The sequence below is a fragment of the Ischnura elegans genome, chromosome 4, assembly GCF_921293095.1.
Source record: "Ischnura elegans chromosome 4, ioIscEleg1.1, whole genome shotgun sequence".
Lineage (NCBI taxonomy): Eukaryota > Metazoa > Arthropoda > Insecta > Odonata > Coenagrionidae > Ischnura > Ischnura elegans.
In genome coordinates, this window is record NC_060249.1 from 127,398,453 (window position 1) to 127,422,170 (window position 23,718).

The 23,718-nt window shown below is 39.2% G+C and overlaps 2 protein-coding genes across 3 annotated transcripts in view; both read left to right on the forward strand.

Annotated features, from left to right (window-relative positions):
- The window catches only part of LOC124158036 (sphingosine-1-phosphate phosphatase 1-like), an 81,767-nt gene extending 69,785 nt beyond the window's left edge, over positions 1 to 11,982 (forward strand). The window contains exon 6 of the mRNA XM_046533190.1: positions 9,865 to 11,982. Coding sequence (XP_046389146.1) covers positions 9,865 to 10,279 — 415 coding nt within the window. The 3' untranslated portion in view covers positions 10,280 to 11,982. The remainder of the gene's footprint in view (positions 1 to 9,864) is intronic.
- Positions 11,983 to 17,657: 5,675 nt separating this feature from the next.
- LOC124158038 (A-kinase anchor protein 200-like) overlaps positions 17,658 to 23,718 on the forward strand; it is a 66,915-nt gene continuing 60,854 nt past the window's right edge. Inside the window, exon 1 of one of the 2 annotated variants that reach the window (XM_046533192.1) lies at positions 17,658 to 18,072. The gene's annotated coding sequence lies outside the window, so the exon portion shown is untranslated. The remainder of the gene's footprint in view (positions 18,073 to 23,718) is intronic. The other variant, XM_046533193.1, reaches the window with a different exon arrangement.

The window sequence follows — 23,718 nt, forward strand, 5'->3', positions numbered from 1 at the left end:
AGCTTTCGGGAAGGAATTATTAGGGAATCAATGGAGGAGTGAAATGAATCTAAAAGGGACGGATTTTTTTAGAGGAAATACTCAGGCTCTGAATCGTTTGGGCCGGTATTCGCTGAAAAATGTAGGGCTTGAAGAATGCTAAAGAATCCATCACGACTCATGTATATCCGAAAGTAAAGCAGGTCAAACAAGATAACAATGCTCCATAAGTCGGATATATTGGTTATAGGAATACTTACCTTGTGAAATATTAGGCCTATGAAGGTAAAACTCTTCATAGGTCAATTGTTTCCAATTCCTAACCTATTCTTTCGAAGATTATGAGAAAGTATGTCTGTATACGAAAGAGGGTGTCTGGGAAAAGGAGACGCAAAAAACACTTGGGTCGTTGGAAGGGGGTGGAGTGGTGAGAGCTGGGTTTTCTATGAAAGTGATATTTTGAGGGGTCACTGAACTAAGGGTCCACCGCAAAGGACGGACGGTATTGTTAGAGGGTTCAGGAAAGAATAGGACAAAGGGGATGGGCCAGTGATTGACATAAAGGGATCTGGCGTAGAAGGAGGCAAGGGAGTACCTGACTGTGAAGGTTCAACCTCCTCCCCACCCTCCTCCTCCCTAATTTCTAGCTCGGAGTCTTCAGAGAATGCCTGATCCCGCTCTCATCCAGGAGCTCCCCCTTCTTCGTGTACATTCTTCTAGAGAAGGCAGAGAGCTAAGAAGGAAATGTTTGTGCCCTTGCGGAGGTTTCCTCCCTCGACGTCGATGGCTGCAGGTCCTGATGGAAGGTCGAAGACTGCTGATCATCTACAAAAGCTGATGAATAGAGAATTTCACCTCTTTCAGGCGGCATCGACTACCGGCCAGCATGAAAAATTTTCCGTTTTACTCCTCGCTTCCGTACCATCTGCAATAAATACATTGTATTTTTTTTTAATTCCGATAAATAACAGGATCAAAGTAAACACTCTCGGTGAAATAGGTCAAAGCTGAAATGCTACAAACAGCTTTACTAATGTAAAACTATGTTTAGGAACTAAATATTCACAATGGCGAGACAAAGAATTGAAAGCACCCATAAGCCATTGATTTCACGGTTATCGAGAAAATAAAAGCATTTTTATATAGTAACTCCTTAGCACTTTTTCGCCAATCCATGGGATAATGTGCAAACAGTTATTTGCAATTATAATAAGAATGTTTATAAGTGCATAATATACATATATCAACAATAAATATTATAAATAACTTACACTTTTTCCGTAAATAACTTCCTTCACTCTCGTAATATTGCCGCTTGTCGATCCCCTCCCTGCTTAGGAGTTGCACTGATAAACAAAGGAAGGGTGCAAAAGTTAGAGATATGTTACGTTGCATAAAAAAATGTAATGGCATTTTCAAATTTACATTAAAGTTTAACTAATCACAGTACTTCATGCATTAATTGAATAAAACTTATTAACATCAGACAATAAAGGTTCGAAAAATGAAAGGCTCGCAAGAAGAAAAAATGGAAGAATGGAAAAAATCTATATTCTCGCTAAACATTATTAAAACAGAATAAAAAATTAGTAAAACACATAAGTAAGTTCCAGTTAGTAAATACTTATGATTTGTAAAATAAAACTCAAATAAAATTTGTCATACTCACGCGTTAGTAGAAATAAATAAAAATAATAGCATAAAATACAGGGGAGAAAATGAATGGAAATTGGCTTACCTTAAGATAAAAGAAAAAATTTCTCCCGATCCTCCCAGGAAAGGTTGCTTGAAACGGCGTCCATAAATGCGCTGCTAGATCCCTGCTGAGCAACTTAGGGGGGCAAAATGTCATAATAGAACTGAACCGAGCTCTTACGGAGGGCCGGAACCCTCGGGGTACGCATGACGTGATATCACGTCATCAGCACCAGGGGGTAGCGCACCATGACGTGATAGCACGTCATGCCGCACTCAAGGTGTTAAAGTCAGAAATGCGAAGAAGCTTCTCTTGTAATTGTTCATCTGCAGTTCCAAGGACGATTTTATCACAAATTAGGGATTTTTCTTGTTCACCAAACTCACAAGTTGATGCTAATCGTTTGAAGTCGGTTATGTAATCGTTAACTGGTTCTAATTATTTTTGCTCCCCCTTAAAGTGCAAATACCTCTAATAGACAACATTCTTTTGTGATGAAAAATGATTGTTGAACGCCTTAAGCACATCTTTCAGGGTCACAGTAGTATCTCCCAATTTAAATGTGAATAATATCTCAAGTGCTTCAGCTCCAACAGTATTTTGAAATTGAGCTAGTTTTATGCCCCGTTCACATTACCATTATTCTCAACCAGCGTAAGATGACGTCAGAACTAGCGTGCGTTCACACTTACCATGGTTAGACACTGGCGGCATCTGATGAGTGGTAAAGTACATAAGTGCATGTGAAAAATGAATCTACGAGAGCGAATAACCTGTTGGAAGGAAATAGAGAATGTGCAGGGAAAAGTTCTTGTTTAAATTGCAATGATTTTCAACGTATATGCATATTATGAGCTGCTTATGAATTAAAAATTACATTCCAGCGTCGACAATCATTGTTCCTTGTTACGTAGAAGGTAATTTAAATGTGTTCGTCCAACTAATCATTTCATCGATAGTGTGGCTTGCATTCTTCTACTGCTCTGTTTAATACGAATAAAAGCAAATATTAGTAATAATTAGGTTGATATCAACAACATATACTACTACTTGCCCTTGATTCGGATGTGTTGACAAATCATTGATATAGGTGAAGAAAATCGAGGGCCTAATCTTGAGACTTGAGCCTCAATTGAGACACACTTGTGATTTGGGATGGAGAAACACTTTTCGCTGCATTACATTCTTAACAATTATTGTTTTCTGATTTTGACAAAGGACATGATCCAATCTGATGCTATACCGTAAATTAAAACTCTTTTACCTCTTCTTCAAATGTGGACGAATAACTTGCAGAAATGTGACGATTATTGAAATTTTACTTATGAAATAAGAGAGAGAACGTGGTATTTTTTGCGATATGAAGTATCACCCGACGTTTCTAAATTTATTTTCAATAGTTATATCTGACTAGCCGTTAGCCTGATATTTTATACTGATATGGGAAGAACTTTTGTTCAAGGATGAACTTAGGTGATCTTTTTCAAACTGGGACAAAGAACTCTTACCAAAACATTAAAATCATTGTTACCAACGGATTTTTAATATGGTAGTTTCGCACAGTTTACTTAATTCTAGCAAAATATTTATATATATTATTCAATCTGTCCGTAACAATACAATACGAGCTAATATCTAATTCACTACGAACTATATAGTACCTATATCGCATAACTTAAATCAGGTTTAAAATCTCAAAATATACAACAAATTACAGAATGAATCAATAACACTTTCCTTAGAATTAATTCTGACGAATGTAATTCAACAATAACGGCCGTCTCCTCTTCAAATGCTTTATTTTCTGTTTTCTTTCCTGCTATCCCACTTCGTTGCTGCTTCGCCTTCTTCTTTTTCTAACCAGCTTTTAACCAACTTGCGTTCTCACCTCGTTTTGTAACCATGGTCGGGGCTAACCGGCTTAAAAAGAACGTAGGGTGAACGGGTCATTACATCTTCACTCTTTTGTCAGACTATGTTGCTGTCAAAAGAACTTCGAACTGATTCTTGAAGAGTTTCCTCCGTTGTTATCTTGGACAAGATGAGCAATGGTTTAGGCAGTTTAAATGCGCTGGACTTATTATTACATACTTTACTTGACGTTATTGTCTCTTTGTAAATTTATCATCCTTATTTGGTTCTTTGGACTGACTGCACCATGTAGTATTTCTTAGTAATTCGGAAGCAATTAAAACGATGTCTTTCTTTTCGAAATGGAGAATAACCAACAACCATGTTTATTTTTTAAAACATCATGGCAACTTGCATATAAAAATACAATCACAGCACACATCTTCATTGGAGACAGAAACCATGCCATGGAGCTATCTCTTGGCCAACTCTGTTGGCTATATATGGAGTCTTGTGTTGTACAAAACCCTCACTGGATACTGGTAATTAAAGTAATACGTATTGGTTAGCTTGGTGGTGATGTGAGGACCGCAAAAGGTCTGAGGTCCAAGTACCTAGTTGAAGTTTTTTTCTGTTTTCAGCCATCATTTCATATCAGCACTACTGCTGTGTCCAACATTATATGTTTGTGTTCTATCTTTTTGTTTAACCATCCATTCATATTTATGTTTGTACATTCACTTATGGCATTCTATGTGACAGAGTTATATTTATTGTTGGTTGAACATTGTCATCTGATGTTTCTTTGCAATGGCTAATTTTTGGCCAGGGTTTTCCAACCCTGAATTTTCAGAGATTTCTCCATTGTTATTTTAGTCAGCTAATATCAGTTTTTTATGCTAAGTTAGTAAAACAGTGATTATTAAAAATTCAAATTCATGAAAAAAATTCATGGTAAGGGGTTTTTTACCTTCTGAATTACCTAATGACTTAACCTGATGCAGTTTGAAAAAACTTAGTAGAAAGCTTTGTCTATTTTCTTCAGAAGAGAGATTTTAGTTCGTATCAAATTGTTCTGCTTATGCCATATGTAATTCATTCTACTGATGAATAGCCTGATTTGATTCATTGTGTATATTGCTCCCTCACATACATTTCGACACTTAATTTTAACAGTTACTGTTAGTTTAACATGGTAAGAGAATGGATTTCATTGGGGGATTTTACTTGGAAGGCATACACTTTTACTTTTTCTCCTGTGTGTCTATAGTGTTCTGTCACGCTGATGTTCAGTGAAGCAGTAGAGTGTAAGTAATGTGATCAATTGACTCACAGTCGGGAACATATCCATTTTCCTGTCTTGTCTATTGCAAAAGTGTGTGCATCTCTCCCCTGTGCTCTCTAGTCAGCCTGTTGCTCTCCCTCCCACCGATTCATGATTACACCAGCTGCCATTCACTCTCGATCTGAATTTAGAAAGTTTTTCGTGGGGCCCTCTTGACGTGTCTGCGTCGTGAATGCCTCTCATTTTCAGAAATTTTCATGTTTCTCTCTTGCAGTATTCTTTTCATTACTCTGTAAGTGCAATCTGCTTGGTTATCGTTGTCTTCAGGTTGTCCTCTGGAGGGAGCTGGATCTTCACTTCTCATCTTATGCCTTTGGACAAAGCAGACTACTAGTTATCAGTGAGAGTTGTTGTTGTTTTTAGTTGGTGTGTGCTTTGCTGTTGCAGTTGTCCTTGAATGCACGCCTCCTCCTCCCCTGCCCAGCATTGATGGTCCACCCTTCAAGGAGGTTCAAAAAACAAGTGAAAATAATTTTTGCCAGATTTTACAAAAGATGTCCTCCTTATTCTCCTATTTTATGTTTGTTCCTCCAGCATTAAAAAAACTAGAGTTTCCACGCCAAATGTGTCACAAGTAAATGAATGAAAGTGGATATGAGCGTGGTGCCAGGGCAAGTCATAGCCAGGTGGTTTTCAAGGGGAGTTAAGTTGGTGAGACAATTCATTTTGTGTTGGGTTTGGTTGGTGGGCTTAAACTTTATACTGTACATATCTCGCATGCATTTGAGGGAGAATTTTGAACCCTTTAACTTTGCCCTAAGGCCTTGTGCCTAGTGTGGCACAAGTTTTCTTTCTCTAATTTGTATGTGCATTGATTCTTCGGCGTGCGGTGTACACTAATCCTTTTTTTAAATATGAAATGAAGTCATACAAGACAGCAGAACATATTTTTTGAGTCACATGACTTAGGTACTTGATTTTTAATAATAATGCAGTTGTGATGAAAATCCCTTGAAAGGGTGTAACCACCATGTGCTTTCCCAAGCCAATCCTTTCTTCTGTTTGAAACCTCACATTGTCAATGATGAATGAATGCTTCTATACATACATAATTGGCTTCAGTATACTCTAGTTGATCCTAGTTCATGTTTTGAGATGATATGGCTGAACTTAACCCATGATCTGTCTTCCTTGAAAGGAATTAGTATGCATTTTCCTTGCTGGTGTTTCAGCCTTAATTGTTCTTGATGCAGCACTGCACATAACAAGTAGGTAACTTGAATGCGTGCAGAGAAGGGACTCAGTTGGGTTTTCTCTCCGCAGTGGCGTAGTAAGCTCAACCTCCATCTCCTGTGCCTTGATGTGGACTTCAGACATCAGTTTCTAGTAATAGGGAAACCCTGTAAGAAAATGATATTGGAGGAACATGCCTTGCTGCTGTGACTGGTATACATGACCACTAACTGGGACACCTGGGTTCGAATTCCGACTAACTGTAATCCAAATGATATGTTCATGGGGAATTTCATCCTTGGCGTAAGTTTGTTTTGGAGGTTTTTCTTGCCAGCTGGAGAATGTCCTTTGGTGTGGTGGTTCATTATGCTGTTCCATAATTGTCATTGTCATCCTAATTTTCCCATTCATTTCCCAGCTACCCTTCATGTTTTTATGCACTCAATTAATCTAGTATATTTACCTTGTGATTACAATAAGTCCAAGGACAGGAAATTCAAATGCCAATCAAAGTTGTAAGGGAAAGTATCTGGGAAAGCAGTTTTTGCAATGGCCTTGGGCAATCATTCATGGGGAGCAGAAGCGGTCTCAACCTTCCTAATGATGATACACAATCCCTCCCTTACACAATCATAAAGCTTGTTTCCCACGATATTTTTCCTGCGAGCTTCAGTTGACTTTAGCCAATTAGTAGCTCATTCTTTATAATTGTGATTACTACTTTACTGTGAAGGGAAGATTGAGTTATTGAGAACTAGCTGTTGCTTGGTTGTGCTTGGAAAGGGTCCATTTAGTTCTCAGTTCCACCCTCTGACAAGTTCAAACCAAAAAATCATCCATCCTGCCATCTTATTGAAGTCGATACAACGTCAAGAGGTTCTATTCCTGATATCAGAATCTCTCCCCTCCTAGTTTTGTGTAAGTGGCATAATCAGCTGTTTTGACATCACTGATGTTGCAACCATCTTTTTTTTTATTTAGACAAATCCATGATGGTATAATGAAAAATATTGTTGATGGACAAATGGAAGGGAAGAATGACAGAGGCAGTAGCGTAGGGAGGGGAGGGTCCAGACCTCTACCTCGAAATACAAAAACACAATCACTTTGCTTCTTAAAAGTAAACAAAATATTGAAAAATCATGGATTTACAAAAGATTTCTTTGAAAAATGAAGTTTTATTGATTATGAAAAGTGTTAAAATTAGTTCGAACGAAATTCCTGGCTACCCCACAGAGCAGAGGTAGGCCATGGATGAGATATGAAGAGAAGTGGATGGAAGATGTGCAGCAAAAGAATTATGTTGGTGCTACAAACTAAGCAAAGACCAAACTCAATTGTGGAATAGGGTGGTTTCCTATTATTTTTTTATTGCCTAATTCAAAAGATTATTACTCCTGGAGTACGCATTTCACGCTCTTATATTTTTAAATGATGATATCTATTTTTCGCGATTAAATGAAAAGTGAAAATTTTCAAGTACGCAAAAGCGCAACGGCTAAGTATGAATGCTGGGAAAACGCCGTGTGACGTATTTCTGGTTCCCACTGCTGGCGTGTGAGGTGACCTTGGGGCGAGGCTTTGAGTGCTGCTACGATGCAGGCTGGTAGCATGTAGCAGAGTAATCAGCTAGCAGGTAGCGCTTGGCTTAAATAAGGATTGTTATTACCCTTTCAAACGAAGGAAACTTTCCGACCTTAGGCAATTTTAATAGGTAATTATGAAGAGATGTTTCCCTGAGCTCTGTGTCTCATGCATGCATTGGTAATCTCAGACGATGTGAAACTTCTATCTACTCGTATAAAATCTAGGTTCTGTGATGTCATGTGGAGTTGAATCACATGAGCGACAGTCTGGCCTTTTTCAAATGAGGTTAAAATTGACCATTAACATTCGTCTAAACTGGGATTTCTAAAACCAAATAATTTGTATATTATGAATACACAAATGGTGGGTTACGAATCTTAATCAATGCCTTTTGTTTTCTTTGGTGAAGGAAACTTCCCTATTGATGACTGATAATGATGATTAGACAAGTTTTTGGTTTAGCGTACTCTTGCTATTATTTTAAAGATGGTAGTTCATGCATCTTCTTTCTTCCTATGAGGGTGTATTGAATAGTAAGGTTTCCTATTTTTTTATTCTGGGAAAATCACTTTATTCTCAACTTTGTGTGCATCATTGGAAAGGTTGAACATTTAGCTATTTTTTGAAAATAGTTTCCTTGATGATCAATTACTTTTTGCAACCTTGTAATCCACCAGCTATTTAATACCAGTGTCACACCACTCGCCTTCCATGTCGCGAAGCCAACTGACGACTGCTTCTTACTGCACTGAATCGTCTGACTTGAATTTGTGTCCCCTGAATTGTTTTTTGAGAGCGGGAAACAAGTGGTAGTCACTTGGGGGAACGTCCGAGCTGTAAGGAGGGTGATCTATTATGTGTACTCTAAACGAAAGTCATTGAATAGAGTGGTCGTATGATGGGACACATGTGGCCGTCCACAGTTATGATGCAAACACACTCCTTTGGGACCTTGGCAGACACTTTCTTGTAACCGAGGACCTCTGACCCAATATTCTGCACGGAGAGGAAACCACAGCCTTCATTAAGATCTTCCTTTATCTCATGAAGAGTGATATAGTGCACCATCTCGTCAATTTGAGCAACCGTTGATTCTGGCAAACTCTGCCTACCCGACGGCTGCTCATCATGAACGTTTTTCCATCCATCAGGAAACTCCCGCTACTACTTCCGCACATTTTTGATTTCTATAAACTTCTCACTGTTCACTTCCACCAACTGGAGATGAATTTCTATCAGAAAAATAGTTTTTAAATTAAAAAATGGAATGGCTGAGCGTAGTTCGTACCTGGCGCGTGAGCTAAGTGGGAGCTTCGTCTTAAACTATATACTGTTATGTAGCGACTGAGCGAGCTATGGCCACTTTTGTGTAGGAACCAAGGAATACAATGCTTTTGTCAAATTTTGCCTAGCGACTTGCATTCGGAAATGGTGTTGTTGGAGACCTTACTTTACGCCTCCCTTTAATAAATTGAGTAAGATTCCACCCCAGGAGATCCTTCGCCATTCTCCAGAGATATTTTGCTTAAGAAATCTTTTTTTTTTTACTTTTTTTTTTATTTGTTCCTGTCTCTGAAGGTCTTGTATTTGTAGTACTTAAAATTTTTCCCTTGAATTGGAAAATTTTCAGTTTTCTTTCTTATGGCATAAGATTTGAACTTTTTTGTTCACCATTTTTCTAATGAAGCAGTGATAATTAATGCTGGGGCAAGTAGTGTAGCAATTACCTACATGAACTGTGAAATTTATTGTTTTGCTCTCTGTATAGCCTGCTTTGCGTACTGTCTTTTATGGTTTTTGCTTCATATTCCACTCAGGGTCGTATAGTGGAGACAATATGGCTGACGCACATTTTTACCAGTGAGATGGAATACCATTCTGTGTGTGATAATGTTTTTTTCTGTGGGGTGAATTAACCTCTTGCCCCTACTCAATACATCCAACCCTGTTAATTACCTTTTTGCTTGTAAGCTAGCCTGTGAAAAGTTGTTATTTTACCTAGTCAGTTTACTTTCATATACAAAAACCTTGGTTTCTAATTTATTTTTTTAATTTGGCAAAGTGTGCTGGATATCTTTTTTTGTGGTGACTCGGTAGCCTATGGATATTTAAGAATTATTTCAATGTTAATCTAGAAGTGCAAGTAGGTGTTCTTTATTTCAAGGGGTCAATCTACACTGAAATTTCCACCAACAAGTGTTATTACGGGCTCTTATTATCTTTTTTCCTGCAGAGGTGACACCACCGTGGTGCTTGGTGTCAGCCTGGGAGTGCATGTTGGTGCATGGACCAATTACCACTCCGGTGCCATGCAAGAGCTCTTCCCGAAGCCAAGCCTTCCGCATGCCATTCTGTGGCCCTCCTATGAAATGATGGGCCTAATGCTGCTGCGCACAGCCCTGGGGTTCTCGTGCATTGTGGCAACTCGTGCCATTTGCAAGTGGGCGTCTTATGCCACCCTCCGAGCTGTATTGCTCGGCACCAATAAATCTCCCAACGAGCCCAGCACCAGTCGTGCCGAGGTGGCTGTCGAGCTCGGCTACAAGTTCTTCACGTATGCTGCTGTAGGCTTCAACACTCTTTACCTTTTGCCAGGAGCATTTAGGCTTCTGCGCATAGAAAGACCTACTTTTTACACTGAGATTTGAGGTGGTAATCCTTAGATAATCACTCTGCCAAAAAGACTGATGGTTAATACTTTAAGGCTAATCATCATCCATTTTCTTGTCCTATTCCCTGCACAAATTCATATCATCAGACTTGTGAAATTACCAAATAAGTAGTTTTCATTTTTGCTGAAGGGAGCAATAATTGATTGATTAGTTTCACTGTACATAGCCTTATTCCAGCCATTTACGGCATTGGTTGTGTGAATGCCATTTTACTGCATAATATCATAAAGTATCAGGGAAATTCATGACTAATTATATTAATTGCATGTATATTGGCCTGCTTCAAAATTTTGCTCCTGGTTGAGTGAAATAACAAATTACACTCTACTCTTTGTATGACCAAATGCATGCAGTAGGTGGATACAAAAGGTAGTTTATTTTTTATGATGCATATAAATTGCTGCTTAAAAGTATAGAGGAGTGAGAAGTTTTATGGCATTAGAAGGAGGTGTATACTTCTAATTTTGTGTGCAGTCTCGACTACTTATCTATTTCTATTGGAGTTTTACACTTGTTTTGAGTATACTTTTATGGCCGCCTTAGTGTATGACATAAGATTAAATTAATTAGATTTCAGAGGTCAATGATCCATATTATTTATTAAAGTTGAGTATTTGATCAATTTGATAGTTCACAGTGTCACTCAATCTTTCAAATTATAGCTGAAAATATTTCAAAGTTTTTCCCTCGATAAATTTTCATCTTTAATATTTTTTAATATTCTAAAATCAATTAGTGCATTTAAGAGCATCTGGGTATTCAAAAACATTGCACAGCTGTACAGATTTTCATTGCTTATCTCACAATTATCTGTCTTGACTACTTTAGCTTAATGATGAATTAAGTTAACTTTTAGGGATCATGTACAATAATTTTTCTGGGCAAGGAAAGTTGCGCAAGTAGGCTGAAGTTGTGATGAACACTTTTATAATTGTTTGAGCAGTTTTTACAGTGAGTAGAAGTGTGTTGGCCTGGGAGAGATAACTTTGGGAAAGGGTCGGTAAGTTAATGGGCTGGTCCTAACTACAACTGTTGACGTATGCATTGGTTGTGATTGAATGCGGAGTATATGACGTGGCGAAGGCTTTGCACTGGTTGCAATATTGTTTTCGTGGGAAAATCTCAATATCCGTTTAGAAATTTTTAGTTGTGAAGGAATTTTTAACATATGTTACTGTTAAAAAAATATCTCTGAGTTAATGTTGTTTTTTCATGTCTCTGTTGGTCAACAATGAATATTTCTCTGCGTTCGTATGAGATTGGTCCCAAAGTTTCTATTGACTGATTCTGTAAAGCTTTGCCCATGTGAATTTTCAATTTTCTTTTTCAGTTAAGGGGTGTGTGAGTCTAGTGAACAGTGAGAAGTCCAAGTGTTGGACTTGAAGTACCCATTAGCTACATAAAATGTTGCCAATTACCCTACGGGTTGTTATGTGCCTCTCTTTGTGAGTCTGTGAATGGGACGAGAATGTCTTTGCTTTTGCATGTTTTTTTGCAGTGTCAACTACAATTTCTTTTGTTACAGTGTTGTATGTTCATTCCATTGAGAGTTGTGGAAAAAGATAAGTTTAAAATGAACCACCCCAGGATATTGGTGGCCTGTCCGCATTGTGTCTATGAGATATTGATTAATGAATGAGTTTATTGTTAATAAAATTATTTGTGCTATTGTTTTCAAATCGCTTGTATTCATTTTTTTCTCATAAGAACTAGTTTTGGGACTTAAATTCTCCATTCTCACATGGAAACATAACTAAAAATTTAACCCATACATCTCATATAATTGCTGTTTGAACAAGAATACACGTGTGCCATGATGGACTCGGTTAGGGTACTGTTGTAGGTAATAATTTTCATTGCATTAACAAATTTTGGCTTAAATCGTGATTACCACCGAAGCACTTATATTCATTCACTTGTGAGGTTCATTGTTACCTTGTTATTAATGCTGAGTATGTATTTATATCTATTATGATCTTTTTCATTAATTGGAAATTAATCCTTTCAATTATGCTTTCAAACCACATTTTGATGCATCTTTCTCTTGAATTACATTCATTGAGTCTTACTCTTTTACTGGTAAACTCTCAGATGTAAAGTTGCTTTTAAAATTTTTTCAGCGATCATCCTGTACTAATTAAGGAGTATCGTTCCACATCAATAAATAAGATTTCTTAATGTTGGATTTATAGGTGCTTATCTTGCATCACGGATTATCACGGATCAGGATGGTAATTTTTCCACATCCTTAGCTATCTTTGAATGGACTGCTTAAAAAATTCTTTTAGTCATGGCAATTTTTATATCCACATGTCTTGGTGGCTATTCTCTTGATTGTGTCTGATAGGTTCGGCCTAATATTAGTGTGTGAGTGGCATCATTACGAAATAACTCTTCTTTCAGTGTGAGGCTGTTTGGATTTCAGTGCGTAGTTATTTGTGTGTAAATTTTAAGAAACATGCTTAGCTATTTTGTATACTCCATGGATCTCATTCTTGCCCTGTCATCCACCTTTCATCAATATTTCAACTATTCCTTGTCCTTGATTGGTTTGAGTACCCTCATCAATTTTAAAGTCGTTATCAAATTAACTTTTAGCAGGTTAAATGCCTGTATAAATTAGAAAACTATGCCATAGTTACCTTAAATTAATTAATGAGGATATGCAGTAGACCTTTATTTACGATATTACCCCTTTTAGTGCCACCATATTATTTTTGCTATGTATGAAGAAAAACCTTTACCCTGGGCTACAACCTTGTTGCAGCAGAAAGGCTTGGGAGTTCCTATGACCCCTAGAACTGCACTGGTGAGATTAATTATAAATTATTCCCGGTAGGGACACCCATGCCAGATAGGTCGAAGGGTAGGAGCCAGATGAAAGGTAGTCCACGTGATGGTGTCATGTAAAAAACACTGTTGAAATGGAAGTGGGAAACCCTACCAACTATGTTTTCCCTTAAAATATGGAGTACAACCAAATGAGCCTTGGAATCTCATCGAACAGGACCCATCCGCAAAGGGCAGGTGTCTTTCACGGCAGCGAGGTCGGCAAGGTCCTCAGGGTTGTCAGCATGCAAAATCCTTGCTGAGACTTATCTTCATCAACAGCAGCAGCATCAGCAATGGAGAAAGAAGAAATGAAGACCAAGAAGATGGAGAAGAAGTCTGCTCTAAATGTAGGCACATGGAATCTGAGGACAACGATGAGGGCGGGAAAGTAAGAAACAATCAATAGGGAAATGGATAAATAGAGGATAGATGACTTAGGATTTAGCGAAGTGAGGTGGAAGGATGGTGGGGACTACTGGAGTGATGGGTACAGGGATGTATATAGTGGTGAGGAAGAAAGTCAGCGAGGGGTAGCTTTAGTATTAAACGGAAGATGGTTAAACATGTGGTAGGTATAGACCAGGTAAGCCATCGGATTCTGTTGGTAGAAATTGAGGTGCAACCCGAGGAGAATTTGAACTAGGAATGCGTAACGACAAGGGAGAGAAAAGAAAGCAGCAGAGTTTTGGAGGAGAAACAAATTATTCATCACAAACATGTGATTAAATCATCTTAAAGGGCAAAGATACACATGGAAAAGTCCACGGGATGTGGGGAGTCATCAGATAGACTACATTATGGGAGACAGAGGTTTTGGAATAGTGTGAAAAACTCTCGAAGCTTTCCTGCAGCAGATGCGGATTCAGACCACAACCTAGTGCTAATGAAATGCCACATAAGATTCAAAAGGCTTATGACAGTTAGGAAGGCGAGGAAATAGAATGTGGCAGGGCTGACGGGGACTATGTGGAGAGAATATCAGGAACTAGCGGACAGAAGTATACGGTAGATTGGAAGTACATAGACTGTGGAGGACGGGTGGGATAATATCAAAACAGGAATGGTCAAAGTGGCAGAGAAGACAATTGGCGATATTGACAGCAGGAGGATAAAGAAGCCTTGGGTTACGGAGGGAATGGTAAATGAAATGGAGGAGAGAAAGAAGTGGAAGAATATGGACACAGCAGGGCAAAAGGAAGTATAGGGAACTTAATAATCGATTACCACGTGAAACTAAGAGGGCAAGAGAGGCTTGGTGGGAAAGGCAGTGTGAGGAAATGGAAAAATTCCAGAAGGAAGGAGAAGTAAGTGCGTTGTATGCCTAAGTTAAGTCACTATCGGGCAGCAAAAGAGGGCAAGCCATGTCTAAAATTAAGGCTAAACATGGGAGGATCCTAACTGAGAGGGAAGAGGTACAGAGTAGATGGAAGATCTGTACGTGGAAGATCTGTATGACAGAAGAAATAGGCCAGAGAGATTGACTTCAGAGGAGGAAAGTGCAGTGGAGGAGGACGATCTTGGGCCGGAGATCTTAGATTCAAAAATCGCGAGAGCACTTCATGATATGAAGGCTAGGAAAGCAGTGGGTGTGGACAATATCATGTGTTAGCTCCTGAAGAATCTAGGGAAGGATAGTAAGAAAAGGTTTTTTGATCTAGTATGCAGGATCTATGAGAGGGGATGTTAGCTGTAGGATTTCATGGAGGCGGTTTTAATTCCCTTGCCAAGAAAGAAGAAAGCTGTAGAATGCGGAGATTATAGGACTATTAGCCTAATATCACATGGGGCGAAAGTGGTACTGAGGATATTGAAAAGGCGAATGGAGGTGAGGGCAAACAAGTGTTTGGGCAAAGATCAGTAAGATCAGTTTGGTTTTAGAAAAGGGAAGTCGACTTGTGATGCCAGTGGCGCTGCGAGGGGGGTTTTGGGAGGGGGTGGGCATTGAGCGAGGGGGGGGAATTACCCCCCCCAGAGCTCACAGAAATGTTTTAGTTAAATTGATTTTACTTAATTGGATTAATATTAATTATGGAATAGTATAAGGATTAATAAAATATCCCTCAGAAGGCCATAAAACTCAACATTTTGAACCATTTATCTTAAATTTTTTCTGGCGGAGGGCCTCCGCTTACCCTGGTGGGTATGCCATACCCCCAGGCCCCCCAGTATTAGTCGTGCCTTAATTCCAAGCTGCACCCCTGCGTGATGCAATAGCAATAATGAGGTCCCTCATGGAGAGGAACCTAGAATATGACCAGGACGTGTATGATTTTGATAAAACATTAGTTAGGGTGAACTGGGTAAAGTTAATGGAAATAATCAAGAGAATAAGTGTACATTGCAGGGATAGGTTTGTTTTCTGTATATGGGCCAGACTGTGCAAGTAAGGGTAGTGGAATGAGAATCTGGGTGGGCAAGCATTGGCAGGGAGTAGACAAGGTTGTCCTCTATCGCCTCTGCTTTTCAAAGTATACCCTGAAAAGAAGAAGCATGCAATGAGTTGGAAGCTGGAGGAATGATGCTTAAATTGGTAAGGTTCACGGATGATCAGGTGCTGATTATCCAGTCAGCAAGGGGACTGCAGACTCTAATGGATGTGTTAGATGAGCGATGTGAGGAGCATGGGATGAGGATTAATCACAAGAAGGCAATGCCATCTAATGATATAAAAAGTTACAATTGTGGTTTTGCAATGTTCGCCAATACAGGCGGACCCGCAAGGGGGGGGCGCGCGCCCCTGCGCCCCCCATCTGTATCCGCCACTGAGTGTTGAACATGGTGGGTGAGGAGAGGCAACTTTTAGATGAGATACGGAAGAGAAAGAAGGTTTGGATGCAGCGGGGAGGGGATGTTGAAAACTGTTAAAGAGGGCAGACTGTTAGGTAAACGAGGGAGGAAAAAGAAGAGAATATGATTTTTAGATGGATTGAAAGGAGTAGACCTTGCAGTGAATTGAAGAAGGCAGTGCTGGAAGGAAAGGTAGGCTCCCAGATTACTTTTTTAGCACTCCATGGAAACCTACTTTTATTGGTAGAGTACTATAATAATAATTATCTAGAACATTTGGTTGGTTGTTCAATTCATAGAGAATAAATTTGCTGTCATCCTGCCTTATGAAACTTGCATGAATTTTAATGAATAATAAAGGTAGTGAGCATAGCATACTTGTGCTGGAGACCATTTGGAAAGTTGGTGATCTTAGTATCAGACTTTTTATCCGAGGTACCATTTTTTTGCTTGATTACAGAATCTTAAATTTTTGCACATTTCCGAGTCCCGTTGTTAGTATTTTAGGTTTTTAACTTGGATCAGGAAACATGTTGCTTGGTTGCTGAATTTGTTGACTTATGAAAGAAGTTAGTTAATGATATGGTCCGAGACAAGTTTATGATAGCAGGATTCATAATTGGCTTCTCTCCCTTGCTTGAGTGTGACACATTGATGAAAAGGATATTTACCTTTTGTTGCAGTCGCAGTCATATGGGCTCTACAATGCCTTAAATGTTAGGACTATTACATTCATTCTAATCATCCCTAATGAATCAGGAGTGTGGAAGAATTGTTTCCGAATCTGTGGACTGTGCACATATCTGCGGTCCTTTTCATGAAATCTTAAGTGAACCTCATACTTTATGATTGTGGAAGAGTTTAGGATATAGACAGGAGGAAACCAGAAGATTTTGCTAGAGTTTTTGAATTTCTTTTCAGTTACAGAACGCGTCTGGGTACAATGAATTTTATTATGTTTTCATTGTTAAAGAGTACAATTTTGATGAGGAGAAGAAATGGAGAAACTATTTTAATTATAATTTACGATGGTTGTGGATTAAAGATGTGCCAGCATTAGATAACCAAAGACTTTCATCCATTTCAGTCTCAAAATGAAGAATATTTGTTTTGTAGCATACATTACATGTATCTCTCACATGGATACATTGCGCCACTCTTAGCTATCCCTCATATAATCCATGCTGATGAAATGTTACCTTTCTTGCTATAAAGTACCAATTAAAAGGTAAAATTCAGCAAAAGAAACTGGTTACAGTACCTTATCATCAATTAACTCACTTTCATTCTAACATAAATTGATCACCGCACAAATTGCCGACGGCCCGGTGGGTCCACTCATCGATTGGTGTTTTCCCTCCCTTTTCCGAGCAATGATTCACCGGGCAATGTTGCCAAATAATTCTGTCGGACAGGTTAAATTTCAACGCTGTCCTGTGAAATTTTCAAATAAAGTTGATGAATCTGTTTTGTAAATTCGGAAAAGAGCTTTCGATGCCACTAAATATGCATGAAAATTGATGAAATACTTGTATATCGGAAATATTTTAATTAATTTATTTAAAATAACTGCAAACATTTATGAGAAATAAAATATTGTCGTTTCATCAAAAGATTTCGTGGTAACTTGCTATGGTGAAGGAGAAATAGCTCGCCGAAAAAAACCACACCCTATTTGAACTAGGGAGAATATTCAAAGCTTGGCAGCGCCGCAGTCAGAGCGTCTCCAAGCGTCCGTAGTGCGCGGAGCATGGTGTGCCGGGAATGGCCAATCGTGGCACGTGACCATCGCTCATCGAAGTGAAGGCAACAGACAGTAAGCCGGGTTTGTCAAGTGATTTGTCGTGGAGTATTCTCGGGATCGTGTAACTGGGAAGGTACGGAAATTCATGAGTCAGTTTAAATTTTTTAAATAGTTTAACTTTTATTGTGTCGGATACATACAGCCGAATATTAGTGTGTGAGTGATATCTACTCGAAATAACACTTCTTTCCGTGTGGGGGGAGATAGAGCTGTTTGGATTTCAGTGTTGAGTTGTTCGTGTGTACATTTTAAGAAACGTGCTTAGCTTTTTTGTATATTCTTTGGATTGAATTCCTGCGTAGTAATCCACCTTTCATCAATTCTTCAACGGAGTATTTTCTCATCAGTAAGTATACAAATTTTACTTAAGTTTGACGTTTACGGCTTGTCAACGTTTTCGCTATGGGCGGGAGTTCTCTAGGTACTGTGAAGTCATTATGTCCTTTCTTAGTTCTTTAATGATTCATACGGTAAGTTTGAGGAGGAAATTTTTCCGATTCATGCATCTGGTTGTTGGCTGTTTAGTGAATCCCTAATCGTTCGTTGATTAAATTAAAACTCAAGAGTATTTACGGGAAATGGAAATAATATTTTGCCTCTCAAATTGCTGAATGTGGTACCCATTGAGACCTGTTTCTCTTTTCTTTGAGATCGTTCATTGATTTTTCGCATTTTATGTAGCGTTTTAAGCTTCTAATCGGTAGCACTTGTAACTTCTAGAGAATTTAATGATGTTGATTTTTTAATCCGAATAAATGAATACCCTGCAACCTATGTGAGGTGTCTGGCAGTTATTCTGCTTGTAATTCCTGCTTTTGAAAATTCAATGGATTATATCATTTCATAACTTGTAGCATGTTCTAATGAAGTGTAACTCTTCATTTTTGTCCTTTTTTGTATCATATCCTTTGTGCTACCCTAACCTTACGGCATCACAATGTCCTTAGAACTTTTCTTATTGTCTACTAGAATTCCATTATCACGGTTGAAAGTAATTAAAATCGCATCCTCTAATGAGTGATATTTGAATATAGTGGAATTATTTGCCATACCATACTGCAGTCTCAATCTTTACGCTAAATTTTCTATCCGAAATTCAATCGTCATTGAACAATTTCGATTATCGAGACCTATTCACAGGGTATATTATTCTAGGTAAGTTACATAATGTGGTAGACTGGGGTATTATGATCACTTATCCTGTTATATGAGTAAATGAGGAAGCTCCACGATTCTTCAAATATCATCAGGACCGTGATTTTTTCATCAGCGAAGCATTTTTCAGTTATGGGACGTGTCCTTTAGTTTGTCTAATTCGAAACGTATTTAATTTTCATTAGGGAAGGTTATCAATTCCGGTTGGATTCATCTCAATGTTGTTGTATCCAATTTTTCAGGTCCTATCAACGCTCCCCCTACTGTCACTGCTATTGTCGAAGGGATTATTATCCGGCACATACTACTGATGCTTTTCCTTTTCCATAGTCGTAGAGATTATTTAGTTAGTTAGTTGTTAGCTTATTTTGTAATCTTATGACTTATCCAGATTTATTTTGTGTAATAATTTGTATTGCATCAGTACCACACCTAGAAACCTATACGGTGTGTGGTATGGGTTGACGCTTTAAATGCCTATCAAACTCCTATGCCTACCCTACTCCTACTATCAAACTATGAATGTTACTGCTAATTGTAACACCAAGATCTCGAGAGGTTTAAATCATAGGTTTCTTTTAGAATTTTTTTCTCCTTCGACGTGATCTCCAGCGTGAAGTTTAGGGTGGGGGTATTCACCTCCTGCCTTTTACCATAGAGTATCAATCTCTGTACTTCGGTATAATTTCGTCTTCATACAGCGACAAAAATTAGTGATTTTTATTTTGCCAGCACGTTTTCGTCCTTATTAACATTGCATCCTAGGCATCTCTACGGTGTTGCTAGAGGTTGAATCCTTAATATGCGATAACTTCGTCGTGATTCTAGTAAATATATTAGCTAGATGTTTTATCATACCATGATTTCTAAGCAGCCTTGAGGTGGCTCGCAGGGTATTATGTAGATTTCTGATAATTTAGATTTTTTTGTAGTTATCTCTTGCATTCAAAGTTATTGGTAGATATCCTCGGGTGTATTCTTATTTTCTTACAGATCTATCGTCTTGTCAGCGTTGTTGTATTAAACTAATTGGATCCTGAATGTGATTTTTATATCAGCTTGTTACTATGCAAGCAGCCTACGGTGTTTGGAGTTTATCTCGAGAGGGTTAACGCTCAAAGTTGAAAAATGTCATATAAACGGAATCGCGTGGGAGGACGAAATGCACTTATCCTTTTGGTAATCGTCTCCTTGTTTTCTTCGAATAAACGATTTTTTTAAGTTTCGCGGATGAGTTATATCAATGGTGTTGTCTAACAGTTGCCTAACAGCAAATAGTAGTATAGTTTGGGACGTTTTTTGGACGGTGTGGTGTGCATGTGGGAGTCCAAATGCATGCTGCATGCTGGTGATTGATCACCCCCTGCCAAACACCCTAGAGGTGGCTCGCATGGTATAATGTAGATGTAGATGTATCAGTTCATTTGCAAACACGAATTAGAGATAGGAATGGTTCCTTTTGATGGGCATGTGGTCGATAAAATTTTTTCAACTACACCAGCATGCAGTTTTTCCGTATTATTAATTTAAGCTTCAGTAAGGCGAAAGTGGTGTTAAGAGATTGATTCCAATTAGAAAGTGTTTGCTGGTAAGGTAAATAAATCCATCTACAAAACCCAAAGGGTAGTAATTGCATGTGAAATTCACGAAGAAACGCCCTTCGATGAAAGAGGCATCTCCAAAAAACCTTCTTCGCATTAACCTCAATCTTTTTTCTTTTTATAAGTTTTTCTGTAGTTTATTTGTCAAAGTTGCAGATTTTACGTTTTATTTTAATTGTGGAGGCTAAATCGGCTGTTTTTGACATATCCAGTGCAATTTTTGACGGTAATGCCGTCCGCTTTCGGCGTATAGCTCCTGGTGCTGTCCCGACTGGATTTCCATTCTCTTGAGCCAGCCGAGGCAGAGAGTGGTTTCCGATGAAGTGCCTTGCGGGCTTGAGTCATTCCTCCGTTCGATGACTCATTCGGCCCCGAGACAGGGCCGTCGCCGCGTCTCTTTATCTAACGGCCGTTCGCGCGTATGTACTTCACAATGCGAGGAAACATGCACGGTCTGCGAGTTACGTTTTCATTGGCACTGTTGATACGGAACTGCTGTCATACGCGGAGGTCAGTGGTTCAAATGGCAAGATGTATCCTTTCACTGTACCGTGCTAACCTTTTCTAGGGTGTTTGGCAGTGGGTGAGCTTTCACTATCTCGCACTGCCATTCAATCTGTGCACTTCAAACACTGTTTGGTGTGCTGAAAAGCGTTTTATTTATGATGATTTAGAAAGAAACATAAAAAACCTCAATTCATGCGAGCCGTGTGCGGGGGGGGGGGAGGTAGGGGTTCCCCCCCACTTGGATTGCGGTGCGTGTGGCGTGGCTTTAGGCGCAACCACAATGTCTCCTCGTGTGCACCTGCCACTAATAAAATGGTCGCGAAGCATCGACGGGCTCTTTTTTCTTCTACAACTGCCTGTTACCCTACGAACCATTGCTAGGTTGTTTTGCAGAGCATACTTCCCGTGACATTCATTTTTATGCTACCAAAAAATGTTAGCTCATGTGGCTGGAATTTGCTCTCACCAAGCTTGCATGACGAACAAAGTGCGTGAAATAAAATCGCGCTTGTCTGCCACTTGTCTTCCTGGGAATATTGTTGGGTAATGACCGTTGCCGTTCTCTTATGCATATCCCTTTCTTTCTGTTCCTCGTCCGTTCTACTGTCGTTCGCAGATTCCGTCAAAAATGTCCTTCTGTGTCGTCTGCACATGTAGATTTTGCCCTGCGAGCCCCCTCTAGGGTCTTTGGCAGGTGGTGATCAATCACCACCATGCACACATGTTTCACCCTGCTATTTATGTATATGACGAATTGTAAGATTTAAACGACGTTCCGGCATCGGTCCCCTTTTTACTTCCGCAGTTGAATTGTAATGCTAATAAATTGCCATTTAGACATATTACGTTTGCTCCATGCTGGTTATCGGTGAACTCGCTCTAACAAGGCATGATTCCTACCTCATTAGGATCCCATATTGTGGCAGTTGCCAAAACCCTAGAGGTGGCTCGCAGGGTATTTTGTAGATGTAGAGTTACTCCGAAGTGAGCGGTCACCGTAGATATGTAAACCTTTTCGGTCTTTGTTATCTCACATACTCGGAATTCTTTTCTCAAATCCTAATTTTGATCTTGCTCGTTTGTTCTCCGGTGTGCGCCCCAAGAAAGAACGTTCTTTAATTCTGTGTATGGTAAAAAGTGTCGTCCCTGTCCCAGTCGTCCCTGACGAAAGATCTGGTTTTAAATCGCGGTACCCCAAGGATAATAGTCCCTTGTCTTTTCCTTTCGCCTTGGCTGACGTTCTGCTCTTGCTCTACCCATGCAAGTTTCAGATTAAGGCATTTGCTCCTCGATTCGTTCTTCCCTCTGTTTCCATACAGACTCCCTCTCTAACCAAAGGGCTTGAGTAGATATTATACTTTTTACCTGACGCCTCCCTTACCCAAAGTGATCGCCATTTGCCAAATCTTGGAGATAAGGTATAAATCGGTGTTTACTATAGTTGGAGTTACCATCATGCAGCATTCAAGACAACCCCCACATGCACACCACAGAGACAGGGCGGAAACAAAGAGTGAGTCACCTTTGATATGTAGCTAATTGGAAGATCGATTCCCTGAATTTACTCCTTCCTGTATTCGTTTCACTTCTAATCCTGGCTATCGTATATACACTAGTGCGCCCTCCTGCCAGCCAACCTCAACGATACCTTAGGTTGCCTGTGATACTCCGCTTTGTTATTTTTACTTAGGGTGAGCATCCTCCGGGAATAAATGGATTTTAATTGGAGGCGCGAATGGAGGCCTTTATCAGAAAAAGAAGTCGTGGGGATTGACAGGGAAGGATAGTGCATTATGGACGGGGGTTGTTCATTCGAATGTATAGTAGCATTCAAGGGTCCGAAAATATCCACAGGGAAGAATGACGCCTCGGTAGCTTAACTGGCTATAGCACTCGACCGGAAATCGGGGGATCCGGGTTCGAATCCCGGTCAAGGCGAATGATTTTTTCTCTGTGGATCTTTCGCGCGAATGTATAGTACACCTGAGATCGTCTCTCTCGATCATTTCGTGAAGGATTTATCTGCTAGTCCACCTTAGCTAGGTCCTTAGTTAGGTTAGGATAAACGTAAAATGGAGTTGAAATACTCGGTATTTTCACACTATTCCCTTTGTTATTGGTCACTTTGGGACAGTATTTACTTTGTATTATGTATTATAATAATAATAATATTCTACCGATTAAGGTAGGTATCCATGGAGTACTGAAGAAGTGATTTGGGAGCCTCCCTTTCCTTCCAGCTCTGCTTTCTTCAATTCAATGTAAGGCCTACTTACTCCCTTTCAATGTTCCAAAAATTCCTATTCTCTTCCTTCCCCTCCCTCGTTTACCTAAACATTCTCCCTCTAACACCGTTTTCAACATATATGTCTGTAATTTGTTGGTGAATTTGATGTTGTTGTTTAATTTGTGTGTGTTTTGTTGATGTGAGAATGTCGCAGTAGTTTTCAATGTGTTTAAGTGCTATTGCCAGGGAAACCCTCCCGCCGTCCTTCGATGCATCTGTTCCGATTTTTTTGCGGGTTTCGTTGTGTACCCTTTGATTTTAATTGTTAATGATTTTTCCCAGTTTTAATGGGAAGGTAATCAGTGGAACAGCTTTATTTCCTCGATGGCAAGCTTATCTGATGTGTTTTTTTTCCTTCCGGAATTCATCAATCGATTAAGACTTTGAGTAGAGCATTATATTGCACGTTAGTTTCATCTACCTGTCACAGTCTTTCAGTGGT